We start from the raw sequence: 21,984 nt of genomic DNA, 5'->3' as shown, positions 1-21,984 counted from the left end.
AAAAAAAAAAATAGCATGTTAAAGATACATATATTTCAATGCTTATATTTGCATAAGCATGGAACATTTCTGGAATAGAAAAGGAACTTGACAGGCCGGTCATGGTGGCTCATGCCTGTAATCCCAGCACTTTGGGAGGCCGAGGCAGGCAGATCACCTGAGGTTGGGAGGTCGAGACCAGCCTGATCAACATGGAGAAACCCCATCTCTACAAAAAACACAAAATTAGCCGGGCGTGGTGGTGCATGCCTGTAATCCTAGCTACTCAGGAGGCTGAGGCAGGAGATCACTTGAACCTGGGAGGCAGAGGTTGCAGTGAGCTGAGATCACGCCATTGCACTCCAGCCTGGGCAACAAGAACAAAATTCCATCTCAGAAAAAGGAACTTTACAATGGATAACTTCAAAAAGTGGCCCTGAGGAAAGAAAAGCAGAATTTGCTTATATTTGATCTTTTATTTTAAATATTTTATCTTTCCAATTGACAGTTTATGGATATTTTATTTTTTGCAATAAAAATTACTACTTTTATAATAAAATTTTTTTAAAACTCAGATAAACCAGGGTATATAAAAGAGAATAGAGATGTGATTAAGGGGAGACAGGAGAAAGAAACTATCTGATACAATGTAATGGCCTTCCAATGTGCAATGTAGGTAGAAGTATTTGCATTTTAAAAAAGAGGAAAATTAATTTAGAAATGTTAAAAAAATTGAAGAAGATCTTTTTTAAGTGACAGATATTATATGCAAATACAATTCTATTTTGATCTATTGTGCTATACTGCTTTGGCAATTAAATTTTCCTTCTGCTAATGATATGACTTAAAATTACAATTTTATATACCTGCTGTTGCCTAAACAGAGGATTCAAATCATGAGGACTTCTACCTACACCTCATAGGGTTGTAACTAAGTACTGATGTGAACCAACACTTGACAAATACCAAATACCTAATGAATGGTATATACTATTGTTATTTACTTATGTGGATTACTTTATCCCCCAGTATCAGATAATTTTCTCTAGCTGAATGTGATTTTTAAAATTTATTTTTAAAAAATAAACTATTTCAGACTTTTTTTCTTTAAGAGATAGGGTCTTGCTATGCTGCCCAAGCTGGTCTTGAACTCCTGGCCCAAGCAATCCTCCCACCTCAGTCCCCCATGCAGCTGAGACTACAGGCATGTACCACCACACTAAGCTTGTTTTAGACTTTAAAGAAATTTAGACTGGCCAATTAAAGATTCAAACACAAGACTAGTATATTCTTGGTACACAAGCATCTTGGTGTATGGATGGGCTAGTTGCCTGCTTTTCACGGGACTCAAAACGCAACGTTTATATTGGTGATTTTTACCTTTGGCCAAGGTATGTCATTCAGCCTTACAGACTCAGGTATTTAATCCCACTACTTTCTCAGTTAAGTTATGGTGACACATTAATCACTACAACATAATGTGGATGAATGCATAAAGACAAAATGTAAATATAATCATGTATAGTGATAAATGTAACTTGCCACCAACTGACCAAATTGCACAGACTTTCTATGGGTAGACCACTCAGGAAACAAAGTTTCAGAAGACTGATTGCCAAGCATGAAATCAGACAAAGGATACTAATCAGTTAACATAAACATTGACTGGCATCAGGCTGATGACCTGCACAATGAAGAGACTACAGAGACACAAAATATTAATGTGGGTAAGCAGAACATACCCCAGGACAATGGCTGGATGAATACTGGCAAAATCTTTTTTCATTCTATAATTTTATAACTGACTGACTCCCCTACTGATGGGCAGTTTCTTTCTTTACTTATACAAGATAAGCAGCCCAAATCCAAAGATCCAAAATCTAAAAGGCTCTGAAATTGGAAATGCTGCAAAATCCAAAAATTTTTGAATGTTGACATGACACTCACAGGAAATGCTCTTTAGAGTATTATGGATTTCAGATTTTCAGATTAGGGATGCTCAACTAGCAGGTATGTGATGCAAATATTCCAAAATCAAAAACACTTTGGGTCCCAAGCATTTCAGAGAAGGTATACTCAATGTATCTTCTTATTTTCTCTCAGGTTGAATTCAATTTGTGTATGACTAGAACGCTCTTTCAAATCTTGCATATTTCTGCTCTGATCCATTACATAGTCTTTAAAAAAAAATGCAAATGAATAGGTTTAGAAAAAGACCTAAAGGTGCAATATATGTTCAATGCAAAAAAATTCATGTATAAAACTGTAAGATAAAAAAAGACTTTCTTTTTATAAATTCTTAAGGAAAAAAATTCTAAAACACTAAACTCATGGGTTGTATATTAATCTGCAATTTAGCAACCACTAACATAAAAAAAAATAATAATTTCTTTCTGTAATTGTAACAACCACTCAAAGAAACCTATAGTTTTTTAAACAATATCACCTCTTCCCTCCCTTTGCTTTTTCAGGTAAAATTTTACCATTCATAAAGTGAGCTGAATGAATGTTTACATGAACTTAATATGTAGTAAATGCATAACAAAAGCACACATGTAAGTTCCAGAAACTGAATATTTGCTAAAGGAAATAGATTATGTTGCTACATTGGTAAAATAGTTTTATGCAGAGCATTCCCTATATTTACCCTATAAGGCAGAACAAAAATTAAAAGATATGCTGATTACAGAACTGCAGTGTTGAAAGTTGCAATCTTAAAGCTTACTGTGTACTATCTATTTGTGTGCAAATCATTAGTACTACTGAGGCAGTCATAACCAGTTAAAATATTTTTGGTTTCTTAAAGAAGAAGAATAAATTTCTAACTCAGCATTCTTTATTCATTCATTTAATAATTACCAAGTACTTACTATGCGCTAGCACTATCCTAAGACGTAGTAAAACAGTAAATAAAGCAAACAAATTCAACCTAAATAATTAAGTCTACCTGGGTGATGGATGGAGCAATGTGAAAACTGATAAGATTACAAATCCTCAATCAATAGATATCTATTTTCTCTTGGAAAATTTTAAAACTGAAAGTTATTATGAAATATTATAGCTGTTCTCATTTCAGAGTCTCATTTGTAAAATAGAGATAACTCTACCTGCCCTGCTTACAGAGTATAAAGACCAAAGGAGAATACAAGTTACTTTGTAACCTATAAGAACACAAATTCAATATGCTCTCAATCAGTTTGGGTACACTTCCCTAGTTTCTGGCACCATAAAATTTTCTGGCTCATCTTGAATATTCTCTGCCCCAGCCCTAGAATCAACCATTTTTCCAAGAAACCTGGCTCCTTTTGTTGGAGGTCAGTAAGTTTTAAGCTGATGTTATTCTTGAGAATCAAAAAACTATAAGTATACCAAACAATATGGATAAATTTCACAAACAAGTTGAATAAAAGCTGAGGCAAATATTGTATGATTCTATTTATATAAATCCAAATCAAGTAGTTTTGCTTTTGACTTGTAAGTCAGAAGTGTCTAGAAGTTTGGTCTAGAAGAGAAAGATTCCTGATCGGAAAGGAACAAAAAGCAGAACTTCTGGGGTGCTGGTTACGTTCTATTTCTTGATCTGGGTCCTGTATTGGAGTGTTCCTTATTGTTATGAAAATCCAATATGCTATTTACTTTAATGTATTTATGCTATACTTTAGTAAAAAGTTCAAAAATGTATTATTAATATATTCAAGTAACCAAAAAAATGCAAGCTATTATTTGAGACTTCTAAATTATAACGAATACATTCCTATATACCACCTGTTAGGAGGAAAGCATGTGAACAATGGCCTTAAAAGAATACCTACAACCAGAAGCTAATTTACTATAATAATATTTTGAAGAGTTTGTCCTTCTCTCCCAGCTTAACAGTAGCAGTAAGTATTTTCACAATCAATACTGAATTTGTGAATGACAATTTCCCAATAAGGATTTGGTTCTATTTTATGAATTCCACAAGAGACGCAATGTACAAAGTACTATTATCCTTGTTTTATATGTGAGTAGTAACCCAACAGGTGCACCAGGTCAATCTGAACATCTTTGGGCTCCAAATCTATTACTCACAAAATGATGAAGCTGCCTTATCTCCCAAGCTTAGCTAATCATATAAGAAAATATAAAATATTTCAAAAGTGACATACAGAGAACTAAAAGGGATATACTATACATAGCATGTAAAATGGGAATCTACAAGAGTAGATTTTATAGAAAAACCCACTCTGTTTCATTTTCTAAATGCTGTCATACCATTGTTTGAAATGTTACAAGTGATCAAAAGTTTATGATATTCAGGACTAAAACTCAGAATTTTTCTATTAATTAAAGGGAGGAAAACATTTCTTAAAGTAAGCAACAAACGTGGGGTTAAATTTTATATCTTCATTAAATACAATAAAAAATTACCATTATGTAAGCACCAAATTAAAAAACTGACTCTAGTCACATAATCATCAATGGATACTAAAACTAGGGAACTTAAGTTTGATAAGAAACCAGACATTTAGGCCAGGTGCAGTGGCTCACGCCTGTACTCCCAGCACCTTGGGAGGCCAAGACGGGCCCAAAGTCAGGAGTTCAAGACCAGCCTGGCCAATATGGTAAAACCCTGTCTCTACTAAAAACACAAAAATTAGCCAGGTGTGGTGGTGTGCGCCTGTAATACCAGCTACCGGGGAGCCTGAGGCAGTAGAATCACTTGAACCCAGGAGGCGGAGGCTGCAGTGAGCTGAGATCACACCATTGCCCTCCAGCCTAAGGTATAGAGCAAGACTCTGTCTCAAAAAAAAAAAAAAAAAAAGAAAGAAACCAGACATTTATACCACCTCAAATCATCTCCCCACAAATTACTTACTATTATGAAAGGAAAAATAGTAACTTGACTGTGAATCAACATGGCACTGCCTTAATTAAATGATCCAACACTGATAATAATGAGACAAATTAACATTATGTGCATTCTTATGCAACACATCACTTAGCATAAACTTAATCTAATCATGAGGATACAGGAGAAAAACCCAAAGAGTTATTATTCTAGAAAATAACTGGCCCAAGCTCTTCAAAAATGTCAATGGTATAATCATGTCATAATCCTGGACAGAAAAGAGCAAATGCTTACTTACAAGGTTGTAATTAAAACCTCTGACAGCATTTGAATATGGATTGCATATGATAGTACTGCATCAATGTTAAACATCCTGAATGTGATAATACTGTGGATTTTTTTTTTTTAATGTAAGAGATTGTCTTTCTTCTTAGGAATATTCAATGAAGTATTATATTTAGGAACAGAGTGACAGGATGTCTGCAATTTACTTGGGAGTAATTAAGAATGCTTAAGGGAAAAAAATTAATACATATGTAAACAAAGAACAACAAAGCAAATAATGTAAAATGCCAACCACTAGTAACCTGAATGAAAATTATAAGGGCGTTTTTAACACTATTCTTGAAAGTTTTTCATAAGTTTGAAAATTATTTCAAAATAAAAAGTTGTCAAAACTAATGGGGATGTACTTTAAGGTCCATGGTGAAATAAAAAAAAAATAATAATAGAGGTGGGGCCTTGAAAATTAAGATCCATTATTTATAAACACAATACAGGGCCAGTGTTTGAATTACTGGACTAAACGTGCTTATATTTTATTCATATTTGCCATAAAAAATTTTCCAGTAAGATTTAACCGTATTTTAGGAAAAATAAGAAAGCATATTCAATGATACCAGCAGCTGCTACACAACTGCAGAGGCCACCTTTTACATATTACAATATACCCCCAGAACTCTGCAATAATATCCTGTTATAACAAGTAAGAAAATAAAGAGATATGGTTTCTCTACTCTTAAGCAAATCAATTCTTTTCATACCTATGAATTCCAGAATCAATATGGAAAGTATCTTAGGAAACCCCCAAAATCATAACTGGATCTTATTATTCTGATAAAGGTGCTAATGAATTTTAAAATCAACTTATGTTCACTTTTAACTTTAGTCATTCTTCTATCACCAACACACATTCCAAATACCAATATAAAAATCTGAACGTGGCGGTACGTAGTAGCTCATGCCTATAATCCAAAAATCAGCCAGGTGTGGTGGTACACATCTGTAGTATCAGCTGCTCAGGAGGCTGAGGCCATAGGATCACCTGAGCCTGGGGAGGTCAAGGCTGCAGTGAGCCACAATTGTGCCACTGCATACACGCCTCGGTGAGAGTTAAGATCCTGTCTCAAAAAAAAAAAAAAAAAAGGCTGAACAAATCCGACCCCTTCAAAAAACACAAATGCCAAACAAAGAAACAACCCACAAGTTCATCAGAAGGCTCCAAAGTGAACTATGTTATCACCTGTTTCTGAGGATATGAAAATGCTTCTTTTCCTATTGTGCGAAGAATAACATGATGTTGACCTTCCAAAATAAGCTGTTTACTGTCTTCCACAACGTATGCCTAGAAAATGCAAAGCACAAAATATTACCCTGTTTGACAGTAACCTCAAAAGTAACCAACCCAATATTTGATAGAACGTGGAAATATTATGGTCAATATCTACCAATTATCAACAATCCTGGCAATGTCATTACTCCCACTTTTAGTTATTCATTAAATCAATAAATTATCTATCCAAAAAACACATCTTTTTTACCTCAATATAACACAGTTGGCCTGGATATTTGAGGGAGACACATCGTGAAATCTTTTCCCACATTCTTTAGAATTATTAAGAAACTACTTTAAAAGAGCTGTACCATAACATAAGCTTTTTCTTTACTGAACTATCAAATATACAGGCAAGAGGCTTATTCTTAGTCTAGCTTCTGAAATGCCCTAGGGTTTAATCACATAGCTGAGCAAAATCAGTGAGTACAATCATAAATCTTGTAAGTGGAAATCTTACGTCCATAAATATAAATATATATGCTATTAAAAAAGCTTTTTTCTTCCAATATAGTGAGCTGATTTTATCTATATTAAAATACTTGTTACAGTTTATACCTCTTCTCTCCCTTGAATTGCTTCTATGCTGGGGAAAATATAATTTACAAATAGCTCTGATTTACTGTTATTATATTATGCAAATACAAAGGCTTAATTTTTTTTGACAAGCCCAATATTTTTACTATTAGATTGAAAAGACAAAAAATTACTCTGTCAAAATGCTGTCAAAGTTTCTAATGGTTTACTTTCAATTTCTGTACTTATCCTGGACAAGTGACAGTTTGCTATCCACAGAAAAACTTTGAGTAGTGCTGCAGTAAAGCATAAGATGGTTCAGGACCTGCTCTGCATCTGTATTTGCAAAACCCAGAAAGGGAGGAGAAATTACACACCCGATAGGGTAATCTCTAATCAAGAAGGAATAAGAGCTGATAGATAAGGTTCTGAGACTTGTCAGATGTTTTTTCTGGTGATCCTGTAGCATTGAGTGACAGTCATCCATAGCTATGGCTAGTTCTATAACACATCCTCCTGCTTGCACAAAACCTTAGATTTTTAAAACCAACCTTTATTTTTGATTAAGATTGTTTAGGAGTTGTACTACAGCCCCTTTTCTACTTTTTTTTTTTTTTTTTCCACAAAAATGTTCGAGCTCTTTGTTTTCCCCTGAATCATATTTTATTCAAGAGTCCTATGGTTCCTGTGTATCTTAACTCTACAACGTTAATGACTTTTCAAACTTTCTTTAATCTAATGACTCATTTTTGCATTATTTAGAACTCTAAAACAAAATTCTACCAGTCATTTTCTCCATTGAGTAAATTATAAACTTATCAAGGTACTGGCCACTACCAAAATTAATATCCCATTATTTAATCTATTCAAACTTTCATTTCCCAGCTGAGGAGCATCACAATCTTAGATAACTTTCTTCTTTATGTGATGAGTGATACTAGCAGTGGGCTTTAGGTTCAGAGCCATTTCTCAAAAGATAACATTTCTCCCTATCAATGAATACCATGCACTTAACAATGAGTAGAGAATACATTATATAAAGCCTTGTCTCAGAAATATTATGAATTGCTACATGGCATAAACCTGTCGAATGAAGCTGCAGATGCTAAAGGTCTTTATATACTTATATGATTCTAACTTTAAGAAGCATTTGATTTCAAGCCAATAACGTGTAACTGATCTTTTCAACATAAAACTCCTTCTATAATCAACAAAAGTATCAATTTACTTAGCAGATTTCATTTAAAACATGCAAAGTCAGCTTGGTTTTAAAAAAAGTTTACTTGAAAACATGGTTTACTTAAAAAGAAAAAACCTTATAAAACTTGAGTCAATTTAAAATACATGTATTAATCATCCACTATAAACATGTCTCACCACCCAGATACATAAGGCAAGTTCTTAATGACTTACAAAGAGACTTAGACTCCCACACAATAATAGTGGGAGAATTTAACACCCCATTGTCAATATTAGGCAGATCAATGAGACAGAAAATTAACAAGGATATCCAGGACTTGAACTCGGACCTGGACCAAGCAAACCTAATAGACATTTATAGAACTCTCCACCCCAAATCCACAGAATATACATTCTTCTCAGCACCACATCGCACCTATTCTAAAACTGACCATCTAATTGGAAGTAAATCACTCCTCAGCAAATGCAAAAGAACGGAAATCATAACAAACAGTCTCTCAGACCACAGTGCAATCAAGTTAGAACTCAGAATACAGAAACTAACTCAGAATCGCACAACTTCATGGAAACTGAACAACTGGCTCTAGAATGTTGACTGGATAAACAAGGAAATGAAGGCAGAAATAAAGATGTTCTTCGAAACCAACGAGGATGAAGACACAACATATCAGAATCTCTGGGACACATTTAAAGCAGTCTCTAGAGGAAAATATATAGCAATAAATGCCCACATGAGAAGCAAGGAGAGATCTAAAATTGACATCCTAGCGTCAAAATTGACAGAGCTAGAGAAGCAAGATCAAAAAAACTCAAAAGCTAGCAGAAGACAAGAAATAACTAAGATCAGAGCAGAAATGAAGGAGACAGAGACACAATAAACTCTTCAAAAAAATCAATAAATCCAGGAGCTGGTTTTTCGAAAAGATCAACAAAATAGACAGACCACTAGCCAGACTAATAAAAAAGAAAAGAGAGAATAATCAAATAGATGCAATAAAAAATGATAAAGGGGATATCACCACAGATTCCACAGAAATTCAAACCATCATCAGAGATTATTAAAAAAACTCTATGCACATAAACTAGTAAACCTGGAAGAAATGGATACATTCCTGGACACTTGCATCCTCCCAAGCCTAAACCAGGAAGAAGTTGAAACCCTGAATAGACCAATAACAAGGTCTGAAGTTGAGGCAGCAATTAAGAGCCTACCACCCAAAAAAAGCCCAGGTCCAGATGGGTTCACAGCCAAATTCTACCAGACATACAAAGAGGACCTGGTACCATTCATTCCTTCTGAAACTATTCCAAATAATCCAAAAAGAGGGAATCCTTCCCAAATCATTTTAGGAGACCAACATCATCTTGATACCAAAACCCGGCAGAGACTCAGCAAGAAAAGAAAACTTCAGGCCAATATCCATGATGAACATAGATGAAAAAATCTTCAATAAAATACGGGCAAGCCGATTGCAACAGCATATCAAAAAGCTTATCCACCATGATCAAGTAGGATTCATCTCCGGGATGCAAGGCTGCAAGGTTCAATATATGCAAGTCTATAAATGTAACTCACCACATAAACAGAACCAAAGACAAAAACCACGATTATCTCAATAGATGCAGAGAAGGCGTTTGACAAAAATTCAACAGCCCTTTATGCTAAAAACCCTCAATAAGCTAGGTATTGACGGAACGTAACTCAAAATAATAAAAGCTATTTATGACAAACCAACAGCCAACATCATACTGAATGGGCCAAAACTGTAAGCATTCCCTTTGAAATCTGGCACTAGACAAGGATGCCCTCTCTCACCACTCCTATTCGATATAGTACTGGAAGTTCTAGCCAGAGCAATCACGCAAGAAAAAGAAATAAGGGTATTCAAATAGGAAAGGAGGAAGTCAAATTGTCTCTATTTGCAGACGACATGATTGTATATCTAGAAGACCCCATCGTCTCAGCCCAAAATCTCCTGAAACTGATAAGCAACTTCAGCAAAGTCTCAGGATACAAAATCAATGTGCAAAAATCACATGCATTCCTATACACCAATAACAGACTTAAAGAGAGCGAAATCAAGAACGAACTGCCATTCACAATTGCTATAAAGAGAATAAAATACCTAGGAATACAACTAACAAGGAACGTAAGGACCTCTTCAAGGAGAACTACAAACCACTGCTCAATGAAGTAAGAGAGGACACAAACAGATGGAGAAACATTCCATGTTCATGGTTAGGAAGAATCAATATCGTGAAAATGGCCATACTGCCCAAAGTAATTTACAGATTCAACGCTATCCCCATCAAGCCACCAATGACCTTCTTCACAGAACTAGAAAAAACCACCTTAAACTTCATATGGAACCAAACAGAGCCTGCACAGCCAAGTCAATTCTAAGCAAAAAGAACAAAGTGGGAGGTATCACACTATCAGACTTCAAACTATCCTACAAGGCTACAGTAATCAAAACAGCATGGTACTGGTGCCAAAACAGAGATATAGACCAATGGAACAGAACAGAGGCCTCAGAGGCAACACAACATATCTACAACCATCTGATCTTTAACAAACCTGACAAAAACAAGCAATGGGGAAAGGATCCCCTGTTTAATAAATGGTGTTGGGAAAACTGGCTAGCCATGTGCAGAAAGCAGAAACTGGACCCCTTCCTGACACCTTACACTAAAATTAACTCCAGATGGATTAAAGATTTAAACATAAGACCTAACACCATAAAAACCCTAGAAGAAAATCTAGGCAAAACCATTCATGACATAGGCATAGGCAAGGACTTCATGACCAAAACACCAAAAGCATTGACAACAAAAGCCAAAATAGACAAATGGGACCTAATCAAACTCCACAGCTTCTGGATGGCAAAAGAAACAGTCATTAGAGTGAATCGGTAACCAACAGAATGGGAAAAAATTTTTGCAGTTTACTCATCTGACAAAGGGCTGATATCCAGAATGTACAAAGAACTAAAACAGATTTACAAGAAAAAAACTAACAAGCCCATTCAAAAGTGGGCGAATGATATGAACAGACACTTTACAAAAGAAGACATATATGAGGTCAACAAACATGAAAAAATGCTCATCACTGGTCATTAGAGAAATGCAAATCAAAACCACATTGAGATACCATCTCATGCCAGTTAGAATGGCAGTCATTAAAAAATCTGGAGACAATAGATGCTGGAGAGGATGTGAAGAAATAGGAACACTTTTACACTGTTGGTGGGAGTGTAAATTAGTTCAACCATTGTGGAAGACAGTGTGGTGATTCCTCAAGGACCTAGACATAGAAATTCCATTTGACCCAGCAATCCCATTACTGGGTATATATCCTGAAGATTATAAATCGTTCCACTATAAGGGCACATGCACATGAATGTTCACTGCAGCACTGTTTACACTAGCAAAGACCTGGAACCAACCCAAATGCCCATCGATGATAGACTGGACAGGGAAAATGTGGCACATATATACCATGGAATATTATGCAGTCATCCAAAACAATGAGTTCGTGTCCTTTGTAGGGACATGGATGAACCTGGAAACCATCAATCTCAGCAAACTGATACAAGAACAGAAAATCAAACACCGCATGTTCTCACTTATAGGCGGGTGTTGAACAATGAGAACACATGGACACAGGGAGGGGACCATCACACACTGGGGTCTGTTGGGGGCAAATAGGGGAGGGACAGCAGGGGGTGGGGAGTTGGAGAGAGAGAGCATGGGGAGAAATGCTAGATACAGGTGAAGGGGAGGAAGGCAGCAAATCACACTGCCATGTGTGTACCTATGCAACAATCTTACATGTTCTTCACATGTACCCCAAAACCTAAAATGCAATTTAAAAAAATAAAAATAAATAATAAATAAAAATATATAAATAGTAATGTACATTCGTTCTTCAGCTTGAGTCACGTATCTGTAAGTGAGGCTTGCTGAAATAATTTAGTAGCACATACCTTCCATAATATGACAATATTCAAATCCACCTCACTGCACTTTTGAATCAGTCTCACAGCATCCTCTGATGACTGTTTTTCTGTATGCACAGGCAAGTGAGCTTGTGGTTTTTTCAATTCAGAAGATAAACTTCGATAAAAGAAGTCTGCACATGGGCTTGCTGAACTTATTATCTGTTAAAAGAAAATCACTTGTCTTCATAAATGCTTTTAATTATGTTGTCAAAATTTATTTTGTATAACTCATATTTAGTTTAAATTAAATATATCCTGCCAAAATTTGTATTTCTATAACTTATATATACCCAAAAGACTTACTCAATAATTCTTCTTAATGTAGTTGTATACAGGAGCCACCTGAACATCCAAAAGATCTGATACAAATCACGGTAATTTTTTTTGTTTGTTTTTGAGACAGGGTCTTACTCTGTCATGCACGCTGGAGTGCAGTAGTGCAATCTCAGCTTACTGCAGCCTCCACCTCCCAGGCCCAAGCAACGTTCCCACCTCACCCTGCCGAGTAGATAGTTTACAGGTCCATGCCACCACACCCACTTAATTTTTCTATTTTTTGTAGACAGGGTTTTGCCAGTTTCGCCATGTTACCCAGGGTGGTCTGGAACTCTTTTGAGCTCAAGTACTTGCCTGCCTCGGCCTCCCAAAATGCTGGGATTACAGGCATGAGACATCGTGCCCGGCAGCAAGTTACTCTGAATCTTAAAGCTGTCACCCCAAAACAATTAAACTACAGTCCCATGACATCAGCTTTGACATTCAAAGTATGTAGGGAGGATGAATGGGTATTGCTAAGAAAATAAAATGCTGAAAAGCCATATTTAAAAATAACAGAAATATTTCCCATTTCAATCCCAGGCAATATCTAATGAAGTAGAGTGCAAATAGAATCATTAGCATTAACTTGGATTTCATGTTTAAACAATGGAAGCATGAGAAAAGAATTTTAAACTGACTCAATTACAGGATTTCCCTTAATTAATAAAGCACTACACTACATAATAATATCTTCACATTTATGGTTTCCTGTATTACAGGCTATGTATATATTATGTAGATGTTAAACTTCAAGTTAATTATTAAATAAGTATTAAATATTAATAAATATATACATTTTTCTCCTTATGTGTGAACTTTTTCTGGTAAAACACTGTCCCCATAGTTTTCTCATTAATCTGTAGTGCTCAGCAAGTTCTATTTATTCAACCAGATTCATCAAATTAAAAAATGTGTTTGTTTCTGGTTTTTGTTTTTTTGGTTTTTTTTTGAGATGGAGTCTCACTCTGTCACCAGGCTGGAGTGCAATGAGGCGATCTCAATTCACTGCAACCTCCACCTTCTGGGTTCAAGCGATTCTCCTGCCTCAGCCTCACAAGTAGCTGGGACTAAAGGCATGCACCACCATGCCCGGGTAATTTTTGTATTTTTAGTAGAGATGGGGTTTCACTATGGTGGCCAGGATGGTCTTCAGCTCCTGACCTCGTGATCTGCCTGCCCTCCTCAGCCTCCCAAAGTGCAGGGATTACAGGCATGAGCCACCACACCCAGCCTGTTTCTGCCTTCTTCAATGCTCTTACACAAAATTATTTAACAACAAATACAATAAAAATTATAATATAAGAGTCCCCGCTGATGTTTCTAGGGATTTTTAAAGTTTTTAAAGAAACAATAATAATAAAAAATAACTGAAGTCCTGAAAATTAGACCATTCAGAAAGCACTGTATCTCTGAAAGTAATGCATGTTTTGAAATTACTTAGCTTTTAGAACTTTAAGATATTTCTAAATAGCTGTTTCCTCAGATAGTAAAGACAGTAATGATGAGTCAGATGAAAGCAAATGATAAGAAGTACAAAAATATAAGGATGTTTAGAATTATCAAGGAGATGAGCACAAAGAAGAAATCATCCCATTAATAGTTTTATATGAACTTTTATACCCTAGATTCAGTATTTTTCAAAGCAGGTCTCTACTTCAGATTATCTTCAGTGATAGCTTAAAAATACATACTCCTCAAGTCCAACCAAGATATAATCAACCAGAGCTTTAAAGGTAGATAGGTAAAGCCTATATTTTTATAAAATCTTCAAGGTCCAATTATAGTCTGCAGGCTAACAATGTCAACCTCATCTAGGAGATTTTAACGATTTAGAACCTCAGGGTCTACTCAAGTCCTATGGAATTAAAATTTGCATATTAACAGGACTTCTAATAACTTATACATATTTTGAAACTTTGAATACTACTGCTCTAGGAGACTTTGTTGTTGTTCTTGTTTTTTTAAAGAGACAGGGTCTTGCCTTGGTCTCTGATACCCAGTCTGGTCTTGAACTCCTCCTGCCTCAGCCTCTCAAAATACTGAAATTACAGGCATGAGCCACCACACCTGGCACTCTACGTAACTCTTATACATAATTAGGATGGAATATCACTGCCCTAGACAGTAATAGCTTTAAAATCACAATAGAACCTTATATATCTACCTTATTAATCTGGGTCTCAGAATGATATGCTATGTCAGATTTCAGAGGGTTATCATTTATATGTTCCATTGTGACCACTTTCCCTAACAAAAAAGTTCTCTCACATAACCTCGCTGTTAAAAAAAAAATCCCAAGAATTATACTTACTTCATATGATAGTCTCAAAAGAAAGTTAAGTTTCAATAACTACTTAAAATGGTATAGTCCATAAGCATTTTTGGTTTGTTTTGGGAATTGAAGGCAGGTTGCAAAACTCAATAAAGTTGAGGTGTTTATCCTCCAAAGAGATTGGGGAGGCTGGGTGTGATGACTTACAGCTGTAATCCTAGCACTTTGGGAGGTCGAGGCAGGCAGATCGCTTTAGCTCAAGAGCTGGAGACAAGCCTGGGCAACAGAGTGAGACCCTGGTCTCTATAAAAAATTTAAGAACTAGGCGGGTGTGGTGGCTGATGCCTGTAGTCCCAGCTACTCAGGAGGCTGAGGTGGGAAGATCACTTGAGCTTGGGAGGTCAAGGCTACAGTGAGCTGTGATTGCGTCACTGTACTCCTGGGTGACAGAGAAAGAAGACCCTGTCTCCAAAAAATAGAGTTTGGGAATTACTGTGACAAGTCTTGTCAAAATTGCCAGATATGCCATAACTATGACTTTTAAAATCAAACACTACTATGCTTACTTGCATACCTGTTCATTTCCAAAGATGATATCTGCAAAGGTATATTTTTCAGAGGACTGTGTGGCCGCTAAAAAACAGGGGAAAACAAACTAATCATACCACTGGCATAAAATATAAAATTACCATTTAGTAAAGTGTATAAGTAAAGTGAATTTACCTTCTTTTTCCTCACATCTTATTGCCTTGAAGCAAAACTTTCCTTTCTCTCTACTGGCAAGTTTGGCATCTGGAAGAAAAAGAAATTTCAAAGATGTTTCTCAGTTCACCACATGATAAAACCCAATTCATAAATATTTGCACTTCCTTTGTCAAAATAAAGAATAATTTGTAATTTTAAATAATGTTTAATGAAGAACATCTTTGCTTTTATCTCAATGAAGTGACCTCTTAAAAGAGATTAATTTCAATTTTCTCAAAATACATATCCATATGTGCATATATATATATATTCATATATGTGACATTTCAGATAAACAGAAAGTTTGAAAGATCAGAACATGGGGACTAGAAAGCCCATAATCTTACCAAGCTAGCATTTATTTCCTTTCAGTATGTTTCGTATGCATGATTTATATCACCATTATTATACGAACACATTCCACTATATGGTTTCCCACAATTGCAGGTACTTTTAAAATGGTACTTTAAGTACATTTCTGGTACATATTCTTTTGTTTGAATGTTATATAAACACAAAAATTCACAGAAAAGCCAGTCAGTGTGTAGGTATGGCTACTCACAGACAAACCCACCAGTGGTAATGGAAACAAAGAGAAAATTCCATATTCTCGTCTGTATCTTTTGTACTGGTTGAATTTTTTTTTTTGAGACAGAGTCTTGCTCTGTCGCCCAGGATAGAGTGCAATGGCACGATTTTGGCTCACTGCAACCTCCACCTCCTGGGTTCAAGCAATTCTTCTGCCTCAGCCTCCTAAGTACCTGACACTACAGGCATGCACCACCACGCCCAGCTAATTTTTGTATTTTAGTAGAGATGGGGTTTTACCATGTTGGCCAGGATGGTCTCAATCTCTTGACCTTGTGATCTGCCCGCTGTGGCCTCCCAAAGTGCTGTGATTACAGGCATGAGCCACCACACCCAGCCCTGGTGGACTTTTTGACAGTAAACATGTACCCAAGCACTAATTTTACAATTAAAAAAAAAAAAAAAAAGAAAATACAAGTATAAAAGATATGGAAGGGAATAAAAAAATGGAAACGACTGGATCAAAATGGTAATTTGATTTATAGTTAGGTAAACTAATGAAATCACAATTTAATGCTCAAAAAGTTAATCCTAATAATCTAACATTCTGATACTATTCTGAAAAACCAAGTAATAAAATCTCAAAATTTATTACGTAGCAAGAAAAATGCACAAACCTTTGTTTTCAGAAAGATTTATAGATTTCTGTAACTTCCAGTGTTTGCTACTACTTGACACTTGCACTACATGGAATTCCTTAACACCTGCTTCACTCTGTTAAGAAAAAAAAAAAGACAAGAGAGGTCATTCAGGATTTAGAAGAACTAAATCAGAATGTTCCAATGAGAACAAAATTTAGATGCTGCTACCAAAGGCAATGTCAATTAACATAAGATGCAATTACAACACACATTTTAAAAAACTTTATTTAAATCCCTTTCTACACATTTTCAGAGACATCAATATTTTGTGTCAGAAGTATTTTCAACTATAATGCACACTCAGTGGTAAATTTTAAAATTTTGAAAGGAATTGAGTTATTAAAGAATATCACAATGAGCTATTGGTAGTATTTAAAAGATCAAAAATTGTTGTCAATTTTTAATCAAAATTACAGCATTTTCTTTTTTTTCTCTACTCTTTCTGAGATATTCTTACTAGACAAAAAACAAGCAACAGAAACTCACAAAACAGAATCCTAATATATGGTCAGTACATATGAAATTATTCATAATTTTTTATTTTCCTAAGAGCTAATCTGAAATTATTAAAACCTTCTCAATCTTACTATAAAAATATTGATTTTTGGGGGGAGATCACCAAAGTACAGCATATTAACCCTAAATATTCTAGAAAGCAGATCTTACAAATTTATGAAGTTAAAGCAAAAAACATTACAGAATTAAGTAATATTTCAAATAAGTACCTGAACTGAATCGACCTAATGTTAAGGTCCTATTTTAAAGATAAGATCACACTCTTGTCTTCAAGAATATTTATTTTTAAAGCCTGGCCAATATGGTGAAACCTCGTCTCTATTAAAAATACAAATAAATGAGCCAGGCATGGAGGTGTGAGCCTGTAATCCCAGCTACTTGTATGGCTCAGGCATGAGAATCACTTGAACCCAGGAGGCTGAGGTTGCAGTGACCAACCTGGGTGACAGGGTAAGACCCTGCCTCAAAAAAAAAAAAAAAAAAAAAAAAAAAAAAAAAAAAGCCACCGATTCTGGAAAAAAAAAAAAAAAAACAAAAAAAAAAAAAAAAAAAAAAAAAAAATTAATTTTTATATTAGAGTGCATATGGCAATATTTTAGAAATTTATTATATAAAGGAAATGGTACTGTTGGAAATGTGCAAGTGAAGATTACCAATATTAAAAGTGATATATTAACAGAACTTCACAATTCAGTAACACCAATAGATCTCAATGGTGAGACTATAAAGCACTTTATGAGATCTTTTAGAATTACTAGCATATGGAACTATATAGCATATCAGTGTGCACCACATTAATGTCAGAAGATCATTTTATTTGAAGAGAGACTAAGGGATAAAATTACAAATCTAATGAAGGATTAAGACAATTTTACACTATTCTGCATGAACATTCTTAAAATCCCTAGTTTATGCCGTCTTGTAAAGGCGGGAAAAAAAAAACACTACTAAAAATTAAACAAATACTTCAAATATAATTAAAAACAAAATTTAGTTTTAAACCAACTTACAGTATTGGTATTTTCCACATCCACAAAGACTAGCATATTGCCTCCTCTGCCTTCTTCATTTTCAAGAGAATTACTTCTGCAGACAGTGGCCCGTACATTTAAAGACCGACTAGTACAAATAATTGCAGTGTGTCTTAATATTCTGTGGCTGAAGAAAAAAAAAAAAAGCATATTTAATCTAAGAGTCTCTATGTAATAATTATCTAATTCCAAATAAAGATTTTAAAAACTGATCACTCTCAGGACCATTTATACTCTAAAAATCCATAGAATACATTAAGTAAAATTATACAGCCTAATTCCAGTTCAATTCTTTCTATCCAATTTGGAAGAAACTACTAATCTCCCTGTCTAATTTTTTGTCTTGCTTATAAAATTCATCTGTATAACACATAAAAATAATCTTCACATAGTAATGTTCTTATTGTGCTTCTTTCTCTTTTTTGAGATGGACTCTTGCTTTGTCACCCAGGCAGGAGTGCAGTGAGGTGATCTCGGCTCACTGGAACCTCTGTCTCCCAATTCAAGCAATTCTCCTTGCCTCAGCCTCCTGAGTAGCTGGGATTACAAGCGCATACAACTATACCTGATTATTTTTGTATTTTTAGTAGAGATGGGGTTTCACCATATTGGTCAAGCTGGTCTTGAATTCATGACCTTAAGTGATCCGCCCACCTCGGCCTCCAAAAGTGCTGAGATTACAGGCATGAGCCACCATGCCCAGCTTTGCTTCTTTATAATAGTGGTTCTGAAGCTCCTGAATGACTACCAAATAAAATTCAAACGTTAACCTGGTATTCAAAACTCTTCACCATATACCTTTACATTCAATGGTTTCTTCCTGTTTACTACTTCTACACCAGTTTTACACTGTGGTTGAACTAACTATATTCAGTTTCTAGTCTCTAATTTGTAGATCTTTATATATATATACAGCGTCTCCCTGGAATATCCACTACTCTCTTTCATACCCCTCCCTTGATATTCAAATGCTAAAATCTCTTTTTTTTCTTTTGAGACAGAGTCTTGCTCTGTCACCCAAGCTGGAGGACAATAATACAATCATGGCTCTCGGTAACCTTGACTTCCTGAGCTCAGCAAATCTCCTGCCTCAGCCCTTGAATTCTTCCTAATTAATTTTGTAAAAATGACAATGGAGGTATCAAAATAAAATATGCTGTTGAACAAAATATAGGTCACAGATCCTGGATGAGCCAGTTAGCTTTGATTTCTTCAATGATCATCTATTGTAACACCATCATAAGCATCTATTCTATAAATACGTACCTTTTTTTCATATATTCTTGTGGGGCAAGGGGGAACACTAGGGGAAAAGAAAGGTAAAACAAAATAATTTTCTTAAAAAATGATGACTGAGTCAGGCATGGTAGCTCACACCTGTCATCCCAACACTTTGGGAGGATGAGGCAGGCGGATCACCTGAGGTCAGGAGTTCCAGACCAGCCTGGCCAACATGGCGAAACCCCATCTCTACTAAAAATATAAAAATTAGCTGGGCATGATGGCACATGCCTGTAATCCCAGCTACTCAAGAGGCTGAAGCAAGAATAGCTTGAACCCGGGAGGCAGAGCTGCAGTGAGCAGAGATTGCACCACTGCACTCCAGCCTGGGAGACAGAGTGAGACTCCGTCTCAAAACAACAACAACAAAAAGGATTACTCAGACAACTGTAGTCAGATAGGCAGGTTGTCTTCATACACACGTGACACCCTATTTTAATACATGGCACCTGTTAATTTCATTACTATGTGATAGCTCTGTCCATAGTACTTAATCAAATCAAATAATTTATATTATCAAATAATATAAATTAAGTTTATATATAGAAGCAACTAAAAAAAGTATATATAATTTTTTTTTTCCATTTTTGGGTACCTAGAACTTACAGTTCTATTTGGGACAACTTCAGATATAAATATCATGCATAATCTGGAAGGGAGTAATTTCTTAATATGCTAGTAAATATCAAAATGTTTACCTGAATATGTGCACGTACATTAAACACATATGTTAAATTTTAAAGGTTTTAAAATACTAACCGTATTTTAGGCTGCTTTTTGACACTTTCATAGTAAAACAGAAAATTAATTTCATGGACACCCTCTTCATCAGGTCCACGTAACCACATTGGCAGCTGCACTGAGGCTCCAGGTAGAAGAACAGTGTCAGGAAGGGGAACAGGAATCACCTCTGGTTGACTTCCTGTGCCAATGCCAAAGTCTACAGAAGAAGCTGATGATATGAGTGCTGTACACACAGAGGTAGCATCTGTCACAACAGTCTTGTAAGCACTACAATTCTCAGAAGCTGAGGGACTCAGTGGTGTTAGAACAGCAGTATTACCACCAAAAGTAAAGAACTCTGGACGTTTAGAAACAACCTTCAATCCAGTAAGTGGACATCTGCTGACATTGACAAATTCTACATATGCTTTTCGTATTTCTCCACAGAGGAGCCCCGTAGGAAAATGTATAAAGAACACCTGCATCGAAGGGAAAAAATATTATTTGTCTGTTAAAAATTTTGAACCTCTAATGAATAATACTTTAAGATGCATTTTTTTTTTTACTAAAGGTTTACAAGTATTTCATTAATTCTTTGATATCTCCCTGAATATGTGGCAGTTAATGACTCCATTTTAGAAAATATGATGAGACAAAGAGAAGAATGTTACTCTGCCTCTCAGCAGTGATTCTGGAGTTATGAATTAAAGGTATACTGTCAGTAACAAGAGGGCTAACATGTCAAAACTTTCACAACTTGGTAGATTACGGATCAGAAAAATTAAAAGTAGTTTAACACAGCTATATGAAGTAAATATCAGTTTTATAGCCCTTATCACTGTTAACTAAAGAAGCAGCTCAACTACTTTTGTCTACATCATTGAGATGAAAAGATATGCCAGATATACCATGGATGTTAAAGTGGAAAAACGGGCAGATCATGACTCCATATCCATAATTTTAAAATCCAAAAAACTCCAAACAACCTCAGGCTTTTAGCAACTCATGACCTAACAGAGGCTTTCTATAGTCTTTCCCAGTTAGTGTGATATTAATATAGTTCATTCAAGAAATATTAATGTGTTTGATTACTAGGTGCTGCCACAAACCGATGGGGTTTACATAACATTTCACACACACTTCTAAAAAAATTTTTTCCAGCACACATGTGGTCTCATGTTTCAAATGAGGGATGGTGGACTTGTGAAGAGATGGAAATTCGGGCTAATGAACTCATACAGTAAGTTATCTGCATTTAAAAGATCCATAAGGATACTGGCTGGGCACAGTGGCTCATGACTGTAGTCCCAACACTTTGGAAGCCAAAGTTGGTAAATACCTTGAGCTCAGGAGTTCAAGACCAGCTTGGGCAACATGGTGAAACCCTGTTACTACCAAAAATACAAAAAATTAGCTGCACAACTGTGATTCCAGCTACTGGGGAGGCTGTGATGGGAGGATTGCTTCAGCCCAGGAAGCGGAGGTTGCAGTGAGCCAAGATCATGCCACTGCACTCCAGCCTGCGTGACAGAGTAAGACCTCATCTCGTGCACGTGTACACACACACACACATACACACACAAAAGATCTTTAAGTATAAATGTCACAACTAACACTAACATGTAAACAAGCAGGAACATAAAGGTAACAATATGAGAGAAAATGTTCTAATAAAGTTAGAGCGGGCAGTCACTTCATGAAATTCCAGTGAAAATATGTTTTTGAATCTAA

The 21,984-nt window shown here is 35.5% G+C and overlaps 1 protein-coding gene across 9 annotated transcripts in view; it reads right to left on the bottom strand.

Moving 5' to 3' along the window:
* TRAPPC8 (trafficking protein particle complex 8) overlaps nucleotides 1–21,984 on the bottom strand; it is a 111,465-nt gene that overhangs the window by 9,729 nt on the left and 79,752 nt on the right. For all 9 annotated transcript variants that reach the window (XM_017497890.1, XM_037727773.1, XM_017497914.1 and 6 more), the window contains 7 exons: nucleotides 20,290–20,732; nucleotides 18,229–18,376; nucleotides 16,679–16,775; nucleotides 15,453–15,521; nucleotides 15,304–15,362; nucleotides 12,125–12,298; nucleotides 6,333–6,434 (listed from right to left, as the gene is read on the bottom strand). In XM_017497890.1, coding sequence (XP_017353379.1) covers nucleotides 6,333–6,434; nucleotides 12,125–12,298; nucleotides 15,304–15,362; nucleotides 15,453–15,521; nucleotides 16,679–16,775; nucleotides 18,229–18,376; nucleotides 20,290–20,732 — 1,092 coding nt within the window. The remainder of the gene's footprint in view (nucleotides 1–6,332; nucleotides 6,435–12,124; nucleotides 12,299–15,303; nucleotides 15,363–15,452; nucleotides 15,522–16,678; nucleotides 16,776–18,228; nucleotides 18,377–20,289; nucleotides 20,733–21,984) is intronic.

Source organism: Cebus imitator, unplaced genomic scaffold (genome assembly GCF_001604975.1).
Source record: "Cebus imitator isolate Cc_AM_T3 unplaced genomic scaffold, Cebus_imitator-1.0 Scaffold12, whole genome shotgun sequence".
Taxonomy (NCBI): domain Eukaryota; kingdom Metazoa; phylum Chordata; class Mammalia; order Primates; family Cebidae; genus Cebus; species Cebus imitator.
The sequence above is the reverse complement of the archived record's forward strand: the minus strand, read 5'-3'. Positions and strand labels throughout refer to the sequence as shown.